Consider the following 24,755-nt stretch of genomic DNA (forward strand, 5'->3'; position numbering starts at 1 on the left):
ACAGTATCAGAGATTAGTCCAAAATATACCGACATCCTTTCAGTCTCAACTTAATCCGTCCGACGGAGAGAGACCGCATGACTAAGAGTCTTGTTACAGAAGAAGGCTCTTGGATTTAGTTTGCCAAACCCACAGAAGCCCTTTGAGACTTTTTGCACTGTGTTTCATTCTAATCCAGTAAACTCTTAACTCAGTTTTCAGCAGGACTCAACTGTACAATCCAGAGCTTTACAGGCATGTCAATGTAGTGCTTTTCTGCTCCTTTCAACTTAGCTTTACTGCAATTTAACAAACCAAAGTTGTTTTAAGACCTTGTAGTTGCAAACATGATTTGCAATTACAAAAAAGCAGCACGCCTTGTACAGTAAAAGTCAAATGAATGTATTCTACAGTGGATGGTCATAATGCTCGCATGATTCCATGCAACTGCCCAAATCTGTGCGAACACTCATTTTATGTGCATTTAGAGCAGGATCGTTCTTTTGGGTTTGTGGTATTTCCGGCAGTGCTCTCATCTGCCTTTGAGCGAGTGGATTCCTCCGGGAAAATCTGCATTTGAACAGCTTTTTGTTGACGACACAAAGCGTGATGGCTTTTCTCAGTTTAGTTTTGCGGCATGTGTTCTGTATATGGAAAAGGCTGGTGATGAGATTAATGCATCACTGCAGGACAGCTAGTTAGTGGTCGCATAAAAGCGTTTGTTTGAAATGACAGGCTGCTGTGTTTTCTTTGATTTTCTCCTTCTCTGAGAGCTGAGGCCAGGATGAATAGGGTAATTTATTAAAGACACGCTTTATCTCATAATTCCTTTGTTGTTCTTTCATTGCTTGTCCCTTCAGCAACCTATCTTTTTTGTTTTATATAAAAGAGAAAAGTTCATATTTTGCAAATTGGCATCCACATTGTGATGCTTATGTTTTTGAGGTGTGTAGTTCTTAAACTTACTGAACTCCCCATGAAAACAACATGAGGCATGTTGACAAGCTCCCCCCAAAACTAGAAATGTTGATTATAAGTACTACACACACACACACACACATGGATTTATATGGATTACATCTCAAGTTGACAGTTTAACAGTTGAGCCCAAGATCCGTTACTAATTCTAAAACGTCACTATAGAACTAGTAACGAAGGAATGTTGAGTCGATTCATTGAAACTCACTGTAACATGAGAGTATTATGAGAGAGAGATCGCCTGAGTGAGTGTATTACCTGCATCTGATATTCTTCAGGTCAATCTTATATTCATAATCACAAAAGCGATATCTTTGTCTTTGTCCTTTTAACATTTAAGAGGATTTCCCATGACAGCGCTAGTCAATGCATTTGTCAGTTGCATCTCGTAAGATGTTTAAAGTAAAAACAAATGTCCTTGTTTCCTTGTTTCAGTCCATTTCAATATAAAAGTCTTTGCGACTGACTGACTCACTCATAAAGACAGTCTTTGCTGCCATCTAATGGCGTATTAATGTAACTTTCACTGAAGTCAAAATCAGTAACACACTCTTTCTCAATACCAAAAAAAATCCTGCATGTTATTTATATAAAATATTACTTATTGAACTATAATATTTAAAAGAACAACAATAGCTATTATAACAGTATAAGAAGTAAACTAGGAAATAAACACAAGCTAACAGTTCAGTCAAATGTACGAAAGCAGCGCTCTAGGTAGTACAGGATTTAATTTCAATGTAAATATAAAGTTATGAATCTTAATATAGCCCTTAAGTCAAATCTATTAGCTCTGGAACAAGTACTAGATTAATAAGACCAAAGATTGCCCGTTTGATATACCCAAAACGAATTATACCTCATGTTTAAACACTTTCTACATAAGAGACAGTGGCAAATTCCTGAAGGACTGGCTGAGATGAAGCTGTTCTCTGTGGGTACATGAGCTCTGAACGCTCGCTGACGGCCTGGAGCTCACATCTCTGAAAAGTCTATATGTTTACATATAAATCACATATCTGAGGTCTACACAACTATATTCTCACCTAAAAACTCTTAAAACTACATTCCGCTACAAAATAACAGTAGTATCTATAATAATACAGTGGGTTTGCTCGTCCACCATGACATGAGTGATTCAAACGGTGAAACGGTTCCATTGGCGATACTGGTAGAATATCGCATGGCTGTAAAGACCTCTCAGCCAATCAGATTCGAGAACCAGAACGAACTGTTGTATAAATAAATAAATACATATTGTTTCTAAGTTTCATTTAATATTTATATTTTCTTTTTATTTTAATTACAAAAATGTTTAATAGTGTTGTTATTAATTTAAAAAACTAAAACCGATTTAAATGTATTTGTAAATTCAGTGTAAGTGTATTTATTTATAAAATTCATTTTTATTTTGATAATAAACTCTATACTCCGCAAATACTAAAGCGTAGTGGAGTATTTGTGTATTTTTCCGCTTATTATAGAATTTGTCATTTGTATCAGTTTTTTAAGTATTTCTGTTTAGCTTTATTTTATTTCAGGTTTGGTTTCAGTCATTTTAGTACTTAAACTTACTTAATTTAGTTATTTGCCAATTAAGCCATGTTTAATTTCATATTTAATTTTATTTTACTTTAAGCTTTATTTCAGTTACAAAAAATGTTTAATAGTGTAGTTGTTGTTAATTAAAAAAAAAAAAACTAAAACTTATTTAAATTTATTTGTAAATTTAATCTTAGTGTATTTAATTGTACAGTTTATTTTTATTTTGAGAAAAAAACTCTATACTCAGCAATTACCAACTTTTGGCAAATTTGCCAATTTTTGTCTATTTATATTATATACTTCCAAAGTCTTCTGTGCTATGAAAGAGCAACAAAGCTTTCCAATGTGTGATTATTACTGTCATTATTTTGTTGCTGCATCTTTGACGTTTTGTAACGCAGAAGGAAATGCACTAGAAAGCTCAGCGAAGCCCTTTTACATTCATTTCAAAGCAGAGATATGGAAATGCTCATGATGAAAGTTCTCAGCTGCTCCGGGTCTGTGTTTTCAAATCAAGTGCGCGGCTTTTACAGCATTAAAGGGAAGAATGAGACTCTTTTTAATATATGAGGACACTTAAAAGTCTGACTGCAGTCAGAAACATCCGCCTGTGGTTAAACCGCTGACTTCTTTCTTTTATCAACAGAGTAGCAGATGAACTTAAGGGTTATCATGATCAATTTATAGTCTAGACATCTAAGATACATATGGCATATCTGTTGACATCTTAAAATGTTTAAAGTTTTTTTCCTTGCAACGTCATATATATATATATTGTGTGCGACTATGAGTAACTTTGCATGTCAACTTATTCTACTAACCCGAACCTAATAGTTTCAAATGACTGCTAGTTGACATGTAGTTGCAAAGTTACTTATAGTTTGTAGAATGTCTAAAGTGGACCATCAAAATTGTGTAACCATAACTTGAGTTTTTCTGTGTGACTTATTTATATGTCTTTATATTTTCCAGTTTGCCCAGATAAGCTGCCTGGTCTACAGCCCTGGACACCTGGTCACAATGAAGCCCACAGAGTCACCATCGGCTACGGCCGCAAAGTCATCCTCACCTCCTCTGCGACCGTCCACTCCATCGAGATCCTCAACGGAGGTAGATCTTCCTATTAAACTTCTCCACAACATTAAAGTGTCACCAAGATTTACATCCTTCAAGATGAAGGCAAAAATTCAAACAAATCGCCCTGAGCATGGAGTTTGATGGGGAATTCCATCACATTCTCTACCAGCAAACATTCACTTTTCTTACTCTGTATTTTGTCTTGTTTTTCAGTAAAATATCTTAACATTCTTAAATCATGATACATTAACTTGAGAAGCAAAATAACATATGATAAAAAGCCTTGTTTTCTGAAATAATTTTCAAAAAGAGGTAAGTTTTTGCTTGAAACGAGAACAAATGTCTGCAAATGGAGTAAGAAGACTTGTTGAAATAAACTTCTTTGAATTAAGTTCATTTTTTTGACCCCACTGGCAGATATTTTTTCTAGTCACTGTGATTTTGCCAAGTAAGACAGTTGATCCTGGAACAACATTCCTGTCCAAAAATTGAATCCTAACTATATCCCCTAAACCAACCCATAATTTATTGCTAAAATCAGAGGGAAATGACAAGTCAATAACACTGATGTAGAAGCACTAACCCTGCTGTAAGCCTAAACTTAACATAAACTGTAAACTTTCCCACAAATCTGATTGGAGTTTGTTCCAGGATCAACAAAGATGTTGATCCAAGAACATGTTGTTTGTATTGTTAAACAAAACAAAACCTAATATCTTAAGTCATTTTGTGTCTCAAGTAATCAATCTTAATTTAAGATTGTTTAGATATTCCCAGCTAACAAGGGAATAACAACAACGTTATAAAAACGTTATTTCTGAATGTTCTCTGAACGTCCAGTTTTTTAAATGTTTTAAAAACTTTTTTCTTAGTTATTTGAACATTCCATTTTTTAAATACATTTTGCAAACATTATGGGAATGTTACTTTTGAATGTTTCCTGAACATTCTAAAATATGTATTAACATTTAAAAATGTTACAACTAAACGTTCCATGAATGATTTTTTTGTGCTAAAGTTTTAAGCCTGGGCAACGTCGGACCATTTTTAAGTATTGGCCGACTTGGGACATTCTAAAACTCTTGACGTGAAACACACTTAATGTGGCTTAATTTACTAAGACCAAACTCCATAAACATCATTCTAATAAAGTATAGTATGTACAGTATGAAAAGCAGTTGAGCAACACATTTAATTTCACGTTAAGCATTTTCTATAGGCTTATTAATGTACTAAGACAGTGATATTAAAAGACCGAACTCTATAAACATCATACTAATAAACAGAGCTAGTTCTTTGCCGTTGGTTTGGTGTGTTCCTACCTTTAAGAACATTAATAAAGACCAGATAACTCGATGAACGATGTTGCTGAAGAATGTTTGTTCATAACTTTGAGAGAACCTTGCAGACTGTTCTGACTTAGTGTGCAATATCTTTTCTAACTGAATGGACTTACGGTTTTCCTAAAATTGACTATTAAATCTCTGAAAAATCCCATTGACATGCATTGACGGAATGTTCAGATGAGCCAAGACTGTTTAAACTCCAGCTTGCATTATCTGAAGTTCTGAGAATGTTCCCCGTCAGCTGGGTTTGTACTGGAAAACAACTCAAATATATGGAGTAAGAAAAATATATATGTTGGAAAACATCTTGCATGCTCATTGTTTGAAAATTAGTGGTGAGAGATCAAGATTGGCTCGATTCTTTTGTTCTTTTTAGGGAAGCTTGTGATAGCCGATTCCAATCGACCCATTTTTCTGCGGACTAAGCACATCCTCATCGGAAACAAGGGCGAACTTCACATCGGTAGTCCAGAATGCCCTTACAAAGGCAACCTCACCATCTCTCTCTTCGGCAGGTATGAAACACTGAGTGCTGAAACACTCCTGCAGACATCACAAGGGCACTTACAGAGTACAGGAAGTGTTGGAGGAACATTTGACGGATCCGTTTTGAGCCTGTAATTTTAACCCATATTGAATCATAATTGATACACAAATGTCTAAGGTCTCTAAATGATCAAAACTTTGTTGAAAAAGCTGTTGCACACAAATACGATTGATAGTTTATGCTTCTTTAGCATTATTGTAAAAAGGTGTGTATTTTTGCTGAGAAATATTTATTGATTTTTATAGAGTAAACATAAAAATATATTAGTCTCAGTAATATTTCAAGATGATCAAGTAACTTAGGTTTATTTGATTCTCCATACATAATTTTTTGAAAAATCAATCAAATATAATACATCGGGGTTTTGAGGAACTTGATTTGTTCATCTCTCAGTCATCTTTGCATTACATGTTTTGCCCTCCACAATAAAAATTACAGACCATTGAACACTTGGATATTTCAACCAAAAATTAAAATTATCCCATGATTTACTCACCCTCAAGCCATCCTAGGTGTTCAGATGAACACAATCGGAGATATATTTAAAAATATTCTGGCTCTTCCAAGCTTTATTATGGGAGTGAATAGGGGTTGAGATTTTGAAGCCCCCAAAAAAGTGCATTCATATGGCTTTAAGGGGTCCGGAAGCCAATTATTATTGTTTATATAGTTTTAAATATTGATATTTTTCTCACGAAAACCCATCAATCCACTTCAGAAGGCCTTTATTAATCCCTGGAATCGTATGGATTACTTTTATGATGATGAAGGCGTTTTTTTGGGCTTCAAAATCTCGACCCCCATTCACTCCCATTGTAAATATATTTTAATATAACTCAGATTGTGTTTGTCTAAAAGAAGATAGTCATTTACACATAGGATGGTTTGAGGGTGAGTAAAGCTTGGGATAAGTTTCATTTCTGTGTGAACTATCCCTTTAAGATAGTCTGGACTATAAATCTTCAAAATTCAAGGCATTGTAAACGTTCAGATCAATTTTAACTAGAAAAGTAAAGTTTCAGTTATATAAATTTCCAATTTACAAATCCGAATCGCACCTGGATTTTAAAAAGCATTCTCAGTTCAATTCTGAATGGCACAATCTGATCAGTTGTGTTTGTTCTTGTTGTTCTTGTTTTCAAAAAGGTCTGATGACAGCGAGATCGAACACAGTTATTTTGGCCGAAAGTACATTGGCGTTGGAACTGGAGGAACCTTAGAGATTCATGGAGAAAAGAAGCTGTCATGGACGTTCCTGAACAAAACACTCCATCCAGGGCAGGGTAACGAGAACAGTTACCGCTTCGAGAGGAGCTGGGGCAACAGAGGCATCATCATTCACGTCATCAACCCCAAGACTGGAGATGTGCTTCACTCTGATAGGTCAGTGGGACACGAGTCCACATTTTCTGCTCTTAAAGTTGGTTTTTAACGAGTGCATTTTGCTTCTTGATGAATTCGAGGTTGTTACTTCAGCACATCATGTAAAACCAAATAAATTATGGTTTTAATGCGTGCTTGGAATTAAAACAGCAATTACAAATCGACTGTCAAAACAAACAGCGCATCCAAGTTGGCATCGTTGCAGGCAATTGATCGGCAACTATTTTTCATTGCAGAAACGAGCGTCTGTTATTAAATCACAGACTTCAAAACAATCATTCATACTCAGTACGCTTACTGCCTTCTGTAATGCTCCTTTGACTGGTCTATGATTAATCTCTGTGACCCACTTTTACGTGTGTGTGTGTGTGTGTGTAGGTTTGACACATATAGGAGCAAGGACGAGAGCAGACGGCTGGCCCAGTATGTAGACGAGGTAGAAACCGGGCAGATCTTGGCCATGGTGGTTAATGACGAAGGATCGAACAACCTGGAGGATCTGGCTAAGAAGGCTCTCACGAAGCTGGGTAGCCGGCACTTCCATCGGCTCGGCTTCCGGTAATATGATCCAACTTACCATTACCTGCTTATCCATGACAATTCTAGAGGTTTCCTCAGCATTAGTTGAGAATTGAATTTAGGGCAGTCTGGTCTAGTTGAGTATGTGTCAATCAGCCTGACCGCATTCACATTTTCCTCTTTGCATCGCTGCTAGTCTGAGACCGGTGAAATATGTTTCCTGAAATAGCATCTAAATCAGTGGTAAATCCTGGTCCTGTAGTTCTACCTTTCTGCACACTGAGTTTAGTTCCAACTCTAAAGTAGAGAAAACTTTTATGGAGCGTTTGATGGAAGGGCATAAAATATGCCTTGAGAGTGTGGAAATAAAACATAATATTACATTTTACTGGCATAGCACCTTTTACACATAAAATGCAACTCAGATCTAAGTGCTTTATAGCCTAGAATATTAAAAAAAATATATTTTGTTTTTGATCTACTGGAATAGGTTTTCATGCTTGAATGTTCAAAAAACATGTTATTTTGCCCATATTCTCCATTGTTGCGGCACCTCTCTTCCCAGTCTGTCTGTAACACTGGGCTCTGAGAAGTATCGTTAGCTCCGTCATTATCATCACAGTTCAGTGTTTCCCGAAACCATCTTGTTTTCCTGACATGGCGTTAATAAATCCTCATCTTGATTAAAATTAGCTGACATTAAGTACAATGTATATCTTTTATTTTGAAAATATACAAATTTCATTTATATCTTTTAGATTTAAAAGTGCCGCTTTTGAAGAGTGCGCATGTTCGAACGTGCTGTGGTGCGCAAGAAAAAAACTGTGATTGAATCTGGAAATAAAGCAAAAAAAATGAGAATTAGTCATTAGATTTCATGTCCATAATTTAAAGGAAAAAATCTAGCATTAATTCGATCTCAAACGGATTCATTTAAAGAAGTTATTACTCAACCACCTGCTTGACGTCATTCACCAATGTGGTTGAACAACAAATTTGCGACATTATGGTTTTGGGAAACAGTCGTGACTAGATAGTTGATTTCTTCAACGATGCATCGTACTTTGTTTGGTAAACAGCGAGTTACATCGGTGTGCGGGAAATGCAGTTCCTGTCTTTATGAAGCCCCTCCTTCTGAAAAGCACAGTGTGCTCTGATTGGTCATCTGGAGCAGTCTGTTGTGATTGGTCAAGCACTTTGAGTTGGCATGTTTGGGAAATGCCAGTTTCAATACACTACTTACTAACTCAACCAGGCCCCTCCTCTTTATTTTAGGCAGAAATGATTTAACCCTCTAGCCCTCTTCGGTCATTTTTGACCGAAAAATTTTATATTTTGAATTGTTAAAAATCGTAGCTTTGTTGGAATGAGATGACACTTGGTGATTTGTGTCGCATTACCAATATGAACACACAAAAAAAATCAAGGACATGTTAAGGGGTCGTAAAAAAAAATAGTCACACTTACCTTCTTTTCGGTCAAAAATGACCGACACAGGAAATGAATGGGAAATATGAAAAAATACAACAACTCAGAGAATTTTTTGTTTGTACAAACTACAAATCAGACCCTGTGCAGAAACAAAGTGCACAGCACCGAAGGGGGGACACTCTAAAATGCCAAGAGTGCAAAATAGACACACCCCACCCGCCCCCCCGCCCCCAACACACACACACATATCTATGAACCAGCATGACTATAAGACAGAGCAAGTTTATGCAAATGTATGAAATAAAATAAAAAAATTCAGCCACAAAGTAGTAAAAAATGAACTGCAAGAAAGAGGTTACACTCTAAAACACCAAGAGTACAAAATAGAAACACCCACTCAAACACACATTCACTTACACACATTCACAGACAAACACACACAACACACCATTATACACATAAAAAATGAACCAGTGTGGCTGTAATAGTATGGTAAAATTGAGCCAAAACTCAAATAAGAGGATGAAATCAGATCAGACACAGATTTATTAAGCTGTCATAAGACACACCTGTTCATTTTTGTTATATTTTTTATTGAATTTTGATGTTATGTGTAACAAAATGGCGCCCCCTATGTTCAGGTTTGACTATAGTAAAATGAATGCCAAAACTGACACTTCAAATAAACATTAAAAAAAAAAAAAACCTTGACAAAAAGTAGTCTTTGAGAATGTCTAAGATTAAATCCATATCCAAAACTTAATAAAAATAAGTGTTTGTGTCCAAAAACCACTAGAGAATTTATAAGCCACTTTATATAGAGCTCTATAGGAGTCTAATGGCATTGCATAAGTTTTTCTTTTTTTACTCTCACCAAATGGCACTAATCTACCTTCAAAAAATATATATTTTAAATGCCTTGTCTTTATTTTAACATGGAATAATGCTTTAATTGAAAAATAATTTTAAAATATGTTAGAACATTTTTTTGTATTATTTTCAATGGGGAAAAATAGTTAATAAAAAAATTATAAATATTGCATAGTATCATAAAATACCCTCAAACTTTTATACAATAATCAAACAATATTATAAAATAAGAATATATTACATTGGTTTTCCTGAGGAACAAAAAAGTTACTTTCCAAGGCTTCAGTCACTTTTGACCGTAAAGAAGGCAAGTGTGACACCTAAACGAAGAAGGCCAGAGGGTTAAATGAGGAATATTGTGACGTGTTCGTTCCTGGAAGAAAACTCAAGACTACACTGGAGATGTTTCAGGGAATTCAGTGACACTGATAAAGAGAATATCTCCCGCTGGAGGGACTTGCTCTTTGCAGAGCTTTTTCACATTAACATTACACACAAAAGAAAGTGGAAAATGTAGAAAAGCATAACAGGTCCTCTGTAATTAAAAAAGAAAGCAAAAAAAGGAGCAACAAGCCAAGTCAGTTTGAAATAATTTAGAGCCAATTTATTTAATTACACAAAGGGTTGTGTGTTTTTTTTAGCCTAAACAGCATGCATCAATGGCACACTGTGCAAATCTATAAATGTAGAAAAGCATATAATACGGGCAGCTAACTAATTCTAATCGCGTACAGTTTAAGATGGATAATAATGATTTTATGGATTAGGATGCGGTGCATCATTGTCTGGTTCAGGTGTGTTTGATTAGAGTTGGAACTGAATTCTGCAGGACAGTTCATCTCCAGAAACAGAGTTTGGGCAGCCCTTTCAGTTTATGGAATATAGATTGCATGAATTTATGAAGTCATTACTAGAAAATTACTAGAACGAATCCTAAACATTGCAAATGGGCTGCAGATTGTTATGAATTAGGAATGAAAAGATCCACAGAAATCCCTTTAATTTATAACTGTATACTCTTTCTGAATGTGAACGATTGCCCCGTTTAATTTTTCTTCCTCCTATGGAATTGTAGGAGGAAAAAAAGCTGATATTTAAATGAAACCGAGACCTCCATTAAGTCTCAAACTATAAAACGGCAACCTGTGAGCAATATTTGATTTGTTATTTTCTCTGGGATGGTTAGGAAATGCTGTGGCTTATTCAAATAAAATTGTTGTTTAGCTGGGCTGTGAGAATAAAATCAGCATAGCTGTGACAGATAACGACTTTGGAGTAATTAAAATGTTTAATGAAACACCAGGCTACAAATCCAGAAATGGCACTACATGTGATGTTGCCTGGGAAACTCATTTGCTACTAAACTTTAGGATCACTCACATTTAAATAATCCCATGTTATGACTTGCATCTCCCACACACGAATCTAATCACATCAGGAAAAATAGCTTAGCTCAGAAGCCTTTAAGGATGGGGCAATATATATATATGTATAATTTCCACATCTTTATATATACTGTATATATAGCAGCTTATGAAACCATCTGCATAATGGTCTAGCAGAATGGTTATGTTCAGAATGAACTTGAATGTGGCCATCCTGAGTAAAGATCTATATTTTTAAAAACGTGAGCAGGCAGATTTCTTGCATTTTCTTTTCCCTCTCCAGTATCTAAACTCAAAATGCATTGTAATTGTGTGCATTTTACATCTTCCTTAGAAGTGAAAATGAAGGAGGACAGTGAAAATGGCTGCTGGCACAGTGGCAGGTTTATTTGCTGCTAAGTGCCTTTCTACAAAGCTCGGAGTATCTTTAAAAAATTGCCACTTATATGGCAAACGTGCCATTCCAGTGATTAGTTTAATGTGCTGTATGCAGCAGACGGACAGACTGGAGTGAGTAGGTGTGAGCGCTGCCATAACAATTCAGAAGCACTCTTTAAGTATGCTCTGTTTGCTTGTATAACATATTCTGGCCTTTGCCCTCATTATTAGTTTATTATATATACATACATAATGCATAAATATAATGCATAAATATATAATTTTAAAAAATACGGTAGGGCCAGTTTAGGAGCGGCGACCAGTGTTGTTTTAGTATCATTGATATGCTATTATTGTTTTTGTTAATATTTTGAATTAGATTTTATTTTTACACTTTCTGTTTTCATTTTAAGTTTTCGTTTAGTTTATTTAGTGTTAGTTATTTTAGTGCTTCAACTTCAAGGGATAGATCACCCTATAATGGAAATTTGCTGTTAATTCACTCACTCTCAGGCCATCCAAGATGTAGGTGACTTTTTTCTTCAGTAGAGCAGTAAAGAAGATTTTAGCTGAAATTGGTCCTCTGTGATTCATACAGTGGAAGTCAATAAGTGCCTTCACTTTGAGATTCAAAAAAACATATGCAGACAACACAAAATTAATACCTGCGGCTCCTGACGAGGTCTTATGAAGTGAAAAGATTGATCTGCGCAAGAAAGTGAACGTTATTTACAGCATTATTACCTCTAATCCACAGCCTCGGCCTGAGCCGAGCGAATTCATGACAGTCTGGAGCGCGAGATTCCTGTCACATAATGATGTATATAGGGCTGCGCAACGATTAATCGCGATTAATCGTTTGCAAAATAAAAGTCTGTGTTTACGTAATAAATGTGTGTGTTCTGTGTATAATAATTATGTATATATAAATACACACACATACATGTATAAATTAAAGAAATATATGCATGTATAAATAAATATATATTTAAATATATTTTATATTATATATAAATATAAATATTTTATATATAAATACAACATTTTTCTTAAATATACATATGTATGTGTGTGTGTATTTATATATATATATATATATATATACATAATTATTATACACAGAACACACACATTTGTTACATAAACACAGACTTTTATTTTGCAAACGATTAATCCCTAGATCTATATCTTCCCCATTGAGATTGCACAAGCGAACATAATCTTAATTGTTTATATAGGTTGTGGCAGGGCCTAAAATTAACACTCGCCAAGCTACAAATATGAGTAAAAAACTGTATCCGGTATCCGTTTTATGAATCCTAAAAATGTAAAATTGTGAGAACATGAATAAACATGAATGATGATTGGGACCGATGACGGGTCAGTGCTGCATCGTTGTGAAAGTTTAAACCTTGCGAATTTAGATATTCAAGTGCAAGAAGACACGAAAGGGAAATCAATTCGTGTTACAGTCACATCTATGTGGGAAGTTTTCTGTGCGCAAACATTCAAAACGCACGCAAATACGGAATCGAGTTTTCTTTCACATCTTCTTGCGCTTGAACAGACATATTGAAACAAAATGATGTCAAAATGCCCGTCTTGGTGAGTATCCTTGTAAGCATAGTCAGTTATGTCTTAAAGGTACAGTGTGTAATATTTAGGAGGATCTATTTATAAAAATGCATTATAATATACATAACTATGATTTCAGTGGTGTATAAAAACCTTACATAATTAAACCGTCACATACACCGGGGGTCCCCTTACATGCAAGCCGCCATTTTTCGCCACCATGTTTCTACAGTAGCCCTAAATGGACAAACTGCTCTTCAGAGTGCGTTTCATCACTATCTTGTTCTTCTTCTTCGTTGGTGATTTTAGAGGCAGCTTGAATCGTCACTATGTTGAATACACATGAATAATAAGAAGACGTCGTCTGGTTTATTGGAAGCAGAGACCGTTCTTTGTTAGAAGTAAGAAGAAACCTCATTGCTTGACTGGCTACTCTCTGCTGTCTCAGACGACGATATCTTTGTCCTGTGTCAGCCACTGTAGCTTCTCTATGTGCTTCGAAAGGGAGGGGAGAGCGGTGGACTGAGCCGTTGGTTGCAATTTACAACCTCACTGCTAGATGCCACTACAGTTTACACACTGAACCTTTAAAGGGTTAGTTCACCCAAAAATGATGTCATTAATTACTCACCCTCATGTCGTTTCACACCCGTAAGACCTTCGTTAATCTTCTGAACACAAATTAAGCTATTTTAGTTGAAATCCGATGGCTCAGTGAGGCCTGCATAGGGAGCAATGACATTTCCTCTCTCAAGATCCATTAATGTACTAAAAACATATTTAAATCAGTTCATGTGAGTACAGTGGTTCAAAATTAATATTATAAAGCCACGAGAATATTTTTGGTGCGTCAAAAAAACTAAATAACGACTTATTCAGTGATGGCCTATTTCAAAACACTGCTTCGTGAAGATCCGGAGCTCAAATTAATCAGTGTGTCGAATCAGCTGTTCGGAGCGCCAAAGTCACGTTGGCAGTTTGACACGCGATCCGAATCATGATTCGACACACTGATTCATTTGTGCTCCGATGCTTCCTGAAGCAGTGTTTTGAAATCTGCCATCACTGAATAAGTCGTTATTTTGTTTTTTTTGGCGTTCCAAAAAATATTCTCGTCACTTTATAATATTAATATTGAACCACTGTACTCACATGAACTGATTTAAATATGTTTTTAGTACATTAATTGATCTTGAGAGAGGAAATGTCATTGCTCCCATTTTTTTGAATCCCATTGGATTTCAACTAAAATATCTTAATTTGTGTTCTGAAGATGAACGAAGGTCTTACGGGTGTGGAACGGCATCAGGGTGAGTAATTAATGACAGAATTTTCATTTTTGGGTGAACTAACCCTTTAAGTGAATGTAAATAGTTGAGAAAGAAAACGCATGTGTAACAGTACAGTATATTGGATCCGTGCAGCTCTTAAAGTGACAGCAGCCTAATAAACCTGCTGCCATCTGTGTTTTTAATGTTAATTAAACAACAAAAGACAAAGAACAATCACTCAAATCACTCAAAATTAGGCCCTGGGTTAAGGTCCAGGATGAGTAAGTACCACTTTGATGAACAAATTAACACACAATTCCCTCTCTGTTGTAAACAAACACAGCATCAGCACACGTGTGTGTTTGCTCCCGCACATACGTCGTTATGCATCAGAAAGCTCACGGTCCATACTGCCATGAACACGCTCAGGACCATTTGCCAAGGATGTGGATTACAGGTAATAATGTTCAGTTTCTTGCACAGACCGATCATTTCACTTAGAGAAAAAGCATGAGCTCTCCTGAAACCTCTGCTTTGTCATGTGTCATTGGTCTCGTATGCACAGAGAGCACTCCTGCTGGACAGATGGAGCAGCGACACCTCTCTAGCCCGTCAGTCTAGACTAGCTGAAGAAAATTGTGCTGATGATGGTGTCAGTCAGAACGGAGCGGGGGCTGATGGGAACTTCTGGCATTGTAATTACCCAGTTCTCTCTGAGAAGCACAAGCCGCCAATCACTTCTTTAAGTCAACATCATTTAAAGCACTGAAAGTCAGAATGTTTGTCTAGGAGGGACAACTTATTCATGGCCAACTCCTCAGACTTATTTGTCCCTCATACATCTTCCTCTTTCTCCTGTGTGTGTGTGTGTGTCTCTGCAGGCATCCGTGGAGTTTTATTACAGTCAAAGGGGACGCCTCCTCAGCGGTCGAGGATCATGCTGTCTATCAGGGTGAGCTTCTTTTGCCCACTTCTTTGCCCAGCGATGGAAAGCAAACAGCAGCACATAAACGAAATATCTTGAAGGCGAGCCGTTTCTCTCTCTTGAGGCAGGTGTGTGTTTGTGTGTTCAGGAACCAAGGCTTCATCTGAGGCCAGGAGCTCTCGGGTGTTTCACTCAGGTTATGGAGAGCATTTCACCATCACCACTGTCAGTCAGTGGGTTCAAGGTACAAACACACCTCTCCACCTCTGCAAAACACACATCCACGACTCTTTTTTTCAGGTCCAGGGTGGTTTATGCTGGTTTGGTGTTGGTCTAGCTGGTGACCTGCAAAATGAAATCAAAAAGTTCACTCAAAACCTAAAATGTTTATTCATTTACTCACCCTCATTTATATGGTAGTGGATTAAGGACCAAGCAATAATAATAATCATAATAATAATAATAAAACATCTCAAGATTAAAGTCATTATAAAATGAGATGAAACTAATTAAATTTCGAGGAAAAAAGTTGAAATACAATATTGATAATAAACTCATTAAAATTTTGAGAAAAACGTTGTGGTGTTTCGGGGAAAAAAAAGTTAAATTTTGATAAAAAATGTCAAAATAAAATGTTGAGGAGAAACTCATTAAATTTTGAGAATAGTTTGTTGTTTTGAGAAAAAAACTTTCATTTGTGAGAAAAAGTCTAAATAAAATTTCCAGAATAAACTCTTTTTAAGAATAAAGTCATTGTGTTTCCAGAAAAAACTCGTTAAATTTTGAGAATAAAATCGTTGCGTTTCGATTAAAAAAAAATAAATAAATGTTAAATTTCGAGAAGAGTCAAAATAAAATGTTGAGAATAAACTCATTAAATTTTGAGAATAAAGTTGGGTTTTCAGAAAAAAATCATTACATTTCGAGGAAAAGTCAAAATAAAATGAGAATAAACTCATGAAATTAAAATAAAGTCATTGTTTCGAGACAAAAACTCGAAAATTAATCACGATTAATTGCATACAAAATGAAAGTTTGAGTTTGCCTAATATATGTGTGAGTATTGTGTGTGATTAAAATGTATATATAAATACACACAAATTAAATAAATATGTTATATACAAAATATTTTCTTTTTACATATAAATTATATACAAATTTAAATAAATACATATACTTGTAAATATTTCTCAAAAATATACATGAATGTGTTTGTATTTCTATATACATATTAATTACACACAGTACACCCACAAACTTTTATTCTGTATGTGATTAATCGTTTGACAACCCTAGTGTATATATATGTATAACATTTATTACAAATATCAGGGTAGGGTTAGCATAATAGTGACTGTCCGAAATTATCAGATGGATCAAAATGTCAGTCTGTTTCTCAAACACAAGCAATCACATGATTTCAGAGGATTTGTGATTGAATTACAGCGTATGCATCATATGCAGCGGATCCGTTAACTAAATATGTTTCACCGTTTACTGAATTTTAAGAAGATTGACTGAAGCTTTCCATCATTTTGACAGATTAAAAAAGTGGTATCTGGTCTAGTGCGTTTCTCTACTTTAGAAACATTCCCACAATAAAGGATACTAGCAGATTAAAACTGAAGAAAAAGGGAAAAAAGATGATTTAAATAGATGAGAGAAGTTTTGAGGAGAGAAGCAAGAGTTTCAGTCCAGTGAAATGATTCATACGATTTTGTTCATTAAATCAAGGATCTCTTTCACATTGTGACAGCAGAAAAGGCAGAGAACCTACAGCTCAGCGGTTGATAAAACTAAAAAAAGCTCTCGCAGAACAAGAGTTATTTTTCCTGCAAGAGAACATATCAATGTCACATTAAAAATACCAAGCACTACTGTATTTTACAGATGGACAAAAATAGAACTTGACAGAAAATGTTCAAGTGCATCAGAGTGAAAGATAATGATTATTTGTAGTACAACCTCAGATGGACGACATTTACTGTGATTTCATGTTGAGTTTTTGATTTATAAATCACACTCCACTTTTGATGTATGAAAATAACAGCTGAGACATCCTGTCTAACATCTCCCATTGTGTTTCCAGGAAGAATGAATAATACAGGGTTAGAATGACATGGAAATAGGGCAAAGTATTCCTTTAACTAGTGAATCTCATAGACCGGTATGGTATTTCTTGTTGATGTCCTGCTGTTTAAGCTAGTTCTGTGACCAGCTGCGCCAGCCTTTCCAGCAGCGCATGATTAAAACCTGATGGTATATCCTATCCAGGCATGATATGACAAAATCCAGCAAGAAATACTTTATCTGTCCTCACTGAAAGAGAAAATGCAGAACAACACAACATGATAGCAGCCAATTAGCAAATATTACCATAACTGATGTTTTAAATGCATATACACTACAGTTAAGAAGTTTGAGGTCAGTAAGATTTTTTTTTTTTTAAATAAATTAACACTTTTATTCAACAAAAATACATTAAAATGATCAGAAGTGGCAGTAAAGACATTTATAATATAAAAAAAAAAAGATTAAATTATGGTTTTTGAACTTTCTCTTGAAAAAAATAATGTATAATGGTTTTCGCAAAACAAATATGAAGCAGCACAACTGTTTTCAACATTGATAATAATCAGAAATGTTTCTTGAGCATCAAATCATCATATTAGAATGATTTCTGAAGGATCATGTGACACTGAAGACTGGAATTAACAATGGAATCTTCCTTTAACACGGAAGAGATGGCAAACCTTGCAAATCCTTAATAATATTAAACACATAGAAAAAGGTGCAAGTAGATGAAATTATGCTGAAAATGAGTGAATGTGATAATCAGGATTCATAGTGATCTGATATGCTATATTTGGTTTACCTCCACCTTTCATATCGTGATCTCAGTAAGAAGTTCTCCCGCTCTCTCGCAATTTTCGATGCTTCATTTTCGAAGCTTAACTAATACCCGCGTGGCGTCTGTCTGTCTGCCCCCGAGTCCCAGCAGCTTAATTACCCAGCCCTCCACTTACACCTGTACATCCTCAAGCAGCGCCTCAATCGCACCGTCCAACAGAACATCCCCATTCAGAAGATGCCATCTGTTTGTTCATCAGCAAACTCATAATTTAGTTAACAAGTGTGCAAGATCTTATTATGGGCAGAGAATGAACTCATTTAGATGTAGAATTAAAGTCCTGCCGTATGATTAGAGCACACAGATGGGGAAAAGTGGGCGAAATTTATCCTGGAAATCTGGGAACAAGTTTGAGCCTGTGAAATCAAAATGAGAGTTTTGTGTTTTTTAGTTTTGCAGTCATTGATATCTATTGTACTCCTGAAAGTTGAGTTTTACTGGAAATACACAACCGTTCAAAAGTAAGAACATTTTTAATGTTTATGAAAGAAGACTATTATGCTTATTAAGGCAGCACTTATTTGATCAAAAATACTGTAAAATATACAGAAATAATAATACAATTTAAAACTTAACTGTTTTCTGTTTTAATATATTGTAAAGTATAATTTAATCCTGTGATCAAAGCTGAATTTTCAGCATCATTACTCCATCCTTCAGAAATCATTCTATGATGATTAGATGCTCAAGAAACATTTCTGATTATTATCAATGTCGTGCAGCTTCATATGTTTGTGGAAACTGTGATACTTTATTTTCCAGGATTCTTTGATGAATAGAAAGTTTAAAAAAACACAAGATTTATTTGAAATATATTTGCCAACATAGGAAAGTCATGGTCATCAAACCATTTTATGGGATTATTTAAAAAATAATTGTGTTTTTTTTATTTTTTTTCCTTTTTGTGTATTTCCTATTGAAACGGGAAGTTTATATTCTTAAAAAAAGATTTTTCAAAGTTATAAATAAAACATTATTGGAATCCATTTTACAAGAAAATACTATTTCATTTTTTCTACTTCAAAAATTCTTAAGTCTTACTTGCCGTTTCTTTGTAATTATTTGTGAAATAGCAGCTTCTGGTTTCAAAGTAAATCCTACACCAATTTTTTTTTTTCTTTTTTCAGTGTATGTGACATGAAAATAAATGTGTCCCTTTTTTAAAAGAAAATAGCTAGTAGCCTTTAATTTACATCACAGCCATGATGATCTGCTACTTTCTCATTCTAGAGAACACTGGACAAAAATATGACAATAAGATTAATATATCAAGGCATTAATAGTTTTATCCAAAAATAATGTTTTTTGGTTTTAAATTTTTTTAGGAACTTGTTTTGGCAATTTTTAGGAGTACTAAAGCAGATAGATTAGCCTCAAAGCTAAAAGAAATGAAGAAAGAGCCATAAAACATGTGACAGTACAGTGCAAACCTAAGCATGGAAGTGATTTTGCAAGTCATTTGTAACTTAATGTACAATACACACTACAGCAAAGCTGGACGTGAATGGTTTTCCAAAGTCACTAGCCACTCAGCATTTTCACTGGCCACTATTTTGATATCGATACCATGGGGAAAAACTGCCTTATAGATATTTTTAATATTATCTCACAATTTTGCAGCAGGTAATTAGGCTGCTGTCACTTTAAGACCTGATGCATGGATCCATTACACTGTTACACATGCGTTTTCTTTCTCAACTGTTTACGTTCACTTAAAACAATGACTGTGTTTACGTGAATACTCATCAAGACTGGCATTTTGACATTATTTTGTGTGTATTTGACTGTTTAAGCAGTGAAAAAGAACTCAATTTAGTACTGAGAGGCGGCTTTATGTGTGCGTGAGCACAAAATCTGCTGGAATGAGTCAAATTATGAGCAATACGCGCAATCTCATGCAATCTCAAGCCTAGTAACAGAAACAACATTCATTCGGAGCAAATGAAACGAGTGAGTGAGGGGAGGAGGGTTTGTGTGTCGACTCGCTGTCGGAAGTGTTTCAGATATTTCAGTATCGATATGTATTGAAAAATCTGTATTTTTGACAACACTACATTGCACTTAGTTTATTATTTCAGACGCCTTTTTAAAAGACTACAGTTAAAAAGTGTGTATATATATATTATATATAAAATTCAACCCATCACATTGGCTAGTAGGAGTGACTGCGTTACACGCCACTGCTGAAATCCACCCGCATTTGGCTGGATGGCGGGTGTACGTGTCAAGCCCTGAACTATGACAGCAGTTCACTTCCCACATGCTAATATACACAGTAAATTTCTCACCACACTCTTGGAGTGGATTCTGAGAGCTCTTTTGCATTGGAGGGCTCTTTATAATTTGTTGTAGCTCCTAATAATTTTCAAGTATTCCCCGAACAGCCTGAACACTTGAGATTTCTGCCCTGATCGTTGCGGAGAGCGATAGAGGAATGTCTTTTCGATTGCATGGCATAGGTGTCTTTTTATTGTCTTTGGCTTGATTTCAAATGCAATGCAACCAAAGTAGGCTGAATTCCCTGTAGGTATGGCAGTGCAGACGGCAAAACAGGGTGGGCGAACTGCAATTATCTCTGCATAAATAGGCTTTGACAGGCAGAATTGCAAAGCAGAAAGATTAAAGATGTAAATGAGACTAATATCTACACAGAGCTTGTCTGTTGGGCAATGCTGGAGGGATGGCAGAGTTCTCCTGCGCTTTAATCTGTGTGTCTGTTTGTGTGGTTTTTAGAGGCCGAATGGACTGAATGGTTTGACCGTGATGACGAGAGGGGGTCAGGTGACTGGGAGAAACTCTCCGACCTCCACAAAGCTTTTCCAGAGCGTCTGTGCAGTAACCCTCTTGATATTGAGGTAAACATATGTTCGGATGAATTAACTTACTGCTTCATACATACTTACTGCTAAATGCTTCTGTTTTTGCAAAACAGTCTGTGAAACTGAATTTTCACATATTATATTATGGCTCATAGCCAATATGGTGGTCTATAATAATAGAAACTGTTTTGCATGTCTGTAAACCAAAAAATACCATTTATTGTAGGTGAAATACAAGGCATTATAGCCTTGCAGTGTAAAGTACAGCAGAAAAAATAATGTTAGTTTAATTAAAAAAAAAAAAAAAAAGTTAGAATTGGCTAATATAATGTCCATACTTAAATCATGCCCATTCCAGTTTTGCCATAGCTTTGCTTCCAGTTTTACACTAATGTTCAAAAGGTTGTGGTAAGATTCTTTCATGTTTTTGAAGTCTCATATGTATGGAAGCATGTTTCTGCCACTGAATAAAAAATAAAAAAGGTATAATTTTGACATTTTTTCTCAGAACTGCAAGATATAAACTCACAATTGTGAGAAATAAAGTCAGAATAATGAGATATATACTCGCAATTGTGAGGAAAAAAGGTCGCAATTATCTTTTTAATTTTTTATTTGTGGCAGAAACAACCTTCCATACTTATGCTCACAAAGACTGCATTTATTTGAACAAAAATACAGTAATACTGAGAATTATTATTGCAATTTGATAGTAAACTTATAATAAACTTTGAACCTTGAATTTAAAGGGGACCTATAATGCTCCTTTTCACAAGATGTAATATAAGTCTCTGGTGTCTCCAGAATGTGTCTGTGAAGTTTCAGCTCAAAATCCCCCACAGATCATTTATTATAGTTTGTCAAATTTGATCCTATTTGGGTGTGAGCAAAAACACGCCGTTTTTGTGTGTGTCCCTTTAAATGCAAATGAGCTGCTGCTCCCGCCCCCTTTCCAGAAGAGGGCGGGAGCAGCAGCTCATTTGCATTTAAAGGGACACACACAAAAACGGCGTGTTTTTGCTCAACAACAACAAAGCTGGAGAATCTCACGCAGCCAAAATGAGGATTGGTGTTCAGCCTTACATTGTCTGTACATTTGTTTCGATCAACTTAATGGATCCTTGCAGAATAAATTTATTAATTAAGTAAAAAACATGTTACTTCAAACTCCAGCGATGACTGTTTCACTGTATTTAAAAATGTCCTCCTTTGTCTTCAGGCTGAAACTCTTGATGGCATCCCTGCCAACATGACAGGAGAAGTCTTCTCCAAGTTTGACAGAAACTATGGCTTTGTGTGCCTCAACAAAGAGCAGGTGGATGGGATTTGCCACAACTACCGTGTGCGCTTCCTCTGCGGCAAGCTCGGTATGTTTGAACAGTCTGCTCTCTCTTCCTGAGAAACTCTTTTCAGTCTGTCAGTCAGTTACTCATCCTCATGTCACTCCAAACCCATATGACTTTGTTTCATGGAACACAACTGGAGATTTTGCGGAACAATGTACCTCAGTGAAAGTGAATGGTAGCAGTATGCATATCTATCTCTATGCATGTGGTCAGATGGCATAGCTGCTTTTCATTGTCTTAAACATATGACGTTACATTTGGCCAAACAATTATATATTTCCCATACTGTAAGTGAAATCAGCCATTAAGCATGAAGCAGTGACATAGAATAAGAATTTACTTATTTAAATGTGAGAAAATAAAATCATCCATTAACCTAATCAGACAAATAATACTTTCAAAAGTTTGTGGTCAGTAAGATTTTTTTCATGTTTTTGAAAGAAGTCTTTAATGCTCACCACGGCTGCACTTATTCGATTAATATTTATTTCCCATCTGGTTTATTCTGTTTACCAGCCATGATATGTGACTTCATAAATTATTTCGTGAAATTCTGAGCTTTAATTAGAGCCGGATCCTTTAGATAGAGACTACGGCGACAGCGGGGGATGCTAATGAATCAAAAATTGTGTGTAGGGTGGATGACAATAGCTCTATGCAGATCAAATCAAGTTAATCAAATCACAAATAATGTTAATAAATTAATAGAATCAAACATTTCATACATTCATGATTTTACAGTTGCTATTTTACTACCTTGTGGGTTTGTACTTGAGACTCTCATTACTCATTACACACCGCTGCAGCTGCAAGCAGATATGTGATGTCAATGGAAATCTTTTTATTTTTAGATTCATCTTAGATGCATTATTTCTCAGTCTTTGATTTTTCATTTTGGGTATGTTCACACAGCAGCAGAATACAGTTGTAAGTCCTGTATTTGAGTCCTTAATATGGTTACGTTCACACAGTTGGGTTATTTCCAAGAGTGATAACCGAACTCACACCCATACATTTTCAGAACTTGCAACTGCATTCTCGGACTAGATAACTAGTTGCCAGGGCTTTTAAATCCAAAGGCTTAGAAATATATTGATAAAATATCATATGTTTATATCACAGTTCTTTAGAAAGAGTGAGCATTTCTGTTAATTTTCCATGATATATGCAATCTGAGGAGGTTTAAGCGATCTCTCTGTCTCACTATACTGTTATCCTTTCAGCCAGAGCAACAGAGGGAGCTATACTAATATAATATAAGCTAAGCTAGCAGGCTAATTGGGTAGATGATGTATGCTGTGCTAGTACATAGTTTAAAAACTAATAAAACAGTAAGAATGAGAAATTATTGATTTTACAACCTGTAGCTTTGGTTATATACTAGTATATGAACCATGTAATTTAAAAGTAAAAGACATTCGTGGTCATAACGCATTTTAAACAGTATAAATCATAACATGATTTTGCAGGAATTATAATCAAGTGCTAAAAATACTACCAGTTAAAAGCCAGTTGAACCAATGGGATCACTCTGGGTCCTAAAGGAGACCCGATTCATGGGGGGACTTGATTTCTCCCCACACCGGGTATGGAGGCCCAGTGGTGCACTACACAACAAAATTAAAAAAGCAAATAAGCGCACATCACAACAAAATCAAGCCACAACACAACAGAAATAAGCCTCAACACAATGAAATCGAGTCACAATACAATGAAGTCGAGCCACAACACAAAATCAGGCCTCAACACAATGAAATCAAGCCACAACGCAACGAAATCGAGCCACAACACAATTAAATCGAGCCACAACACAACAGAAATAAGCCTCAGCACAACAAAATCGTGTCACAATACAACAAAGTTGAGCCACAACACAAAATCGAGCCTCAACACAATGAAATCAAGCCACAACACAACGAAATCGAGCCACAACACAACAGAAATAAGCTACAACACAACAAAATCAAGCCACAACACAACGAAGTCAAGCCACAACAACAAAATCGAGTCACAACACAACAAAGTCGAGCCACAACACAACGAAATCGAGCCACAACACAACAAAGTCAAGCCACAACACAATGAAATCGAGCCACAACACAACAAAGTCAACCCACAACACAATGAAATCGAGCCACAACACAACAAAGTCAACCCACAACACAATGAAATCGAGCCACAACACAACAAAGTCAAGCCACAACACAATGAAATCGAGCCACAACACAATGAAATCAAGCCACAACACAACGAAATCGAGCCACAACACAATGAAATCGAGCCACAACACAACAAAGTCAAGCCACAACACAATGAAATCGAGCCACAACACAACAGAAATAAGCCACAACACAACAAAGTCAACCCACAACACAACAAAATCGAGCCACAACACAACAAAGTCAAGCCACAACACAATGAAATCGAGCCACAACACAAAAGAAATAAGCCACAACACAACAAAGTCGAG

The 24,755-nt window shown here is 35.7% G+C and overlaps 1 protein-coding gene across 3 annotated transcripts in view; it reads left to right on the forward strand.

The window, feature by feature from the left end:
* Positions 1–24,755, forward strand: part of cemip (cell migration inducing hyaluronidase 1) — a 161,606-nt gene that overhangs the window by 74,409 nt on the left and 62,442 nt on the right. For all 3 annotated transcript variants that reach the window (XM_067401066.1, XM_067401068.1, XM_067401067.1), the window contains 8 exons: positions 3,475–3,612; positions 5,302–5,440; positions 6,619–6,855; positions 7,234–7,413; positions 15,166–15,236; positions 15,358–15,453; positions 20,854–20,975; positions 22,159–22,306. In XM_067401066.1, coding sequence (XP_067257167.1) covers positions 3,475–3,612; positions 5,302–5,440; positions 6,619–6,855; positions 7,234–7,413; positions 15,166–15,236; positions 15,358–15,453; positions 20,854–20,975; positions 22,159–22,306 — 1,131 coding nt within the window. The remainder of the gene's footprint in view (positions 1–3,474; positions 3,613–5,301; positions 5,441–6,618; positions 6,856–7,233; positions 7,414–15,165; positions 15,237–15,357; positions 15,454–20,853; positions 20,976–22,158; positions 22,307–24,755) is intronic.

The sequence above is a fragment of the Chanodichthys erythropterus genome, chromosome 11 (genome assembly GCF_024489055.1).
Source record: "Chanodichthys erythropterus isolate Z2021 chromosome 11, ASM2448905v1, whole genome shotgun sequence".
Taxonomy (NCBI): Eukaryota; Metazoa; Chordata; class Actinopteri; order Cypriniformes; family Xenocyprididae; genus Chanodichthys; species Chanodichthys erythropterus.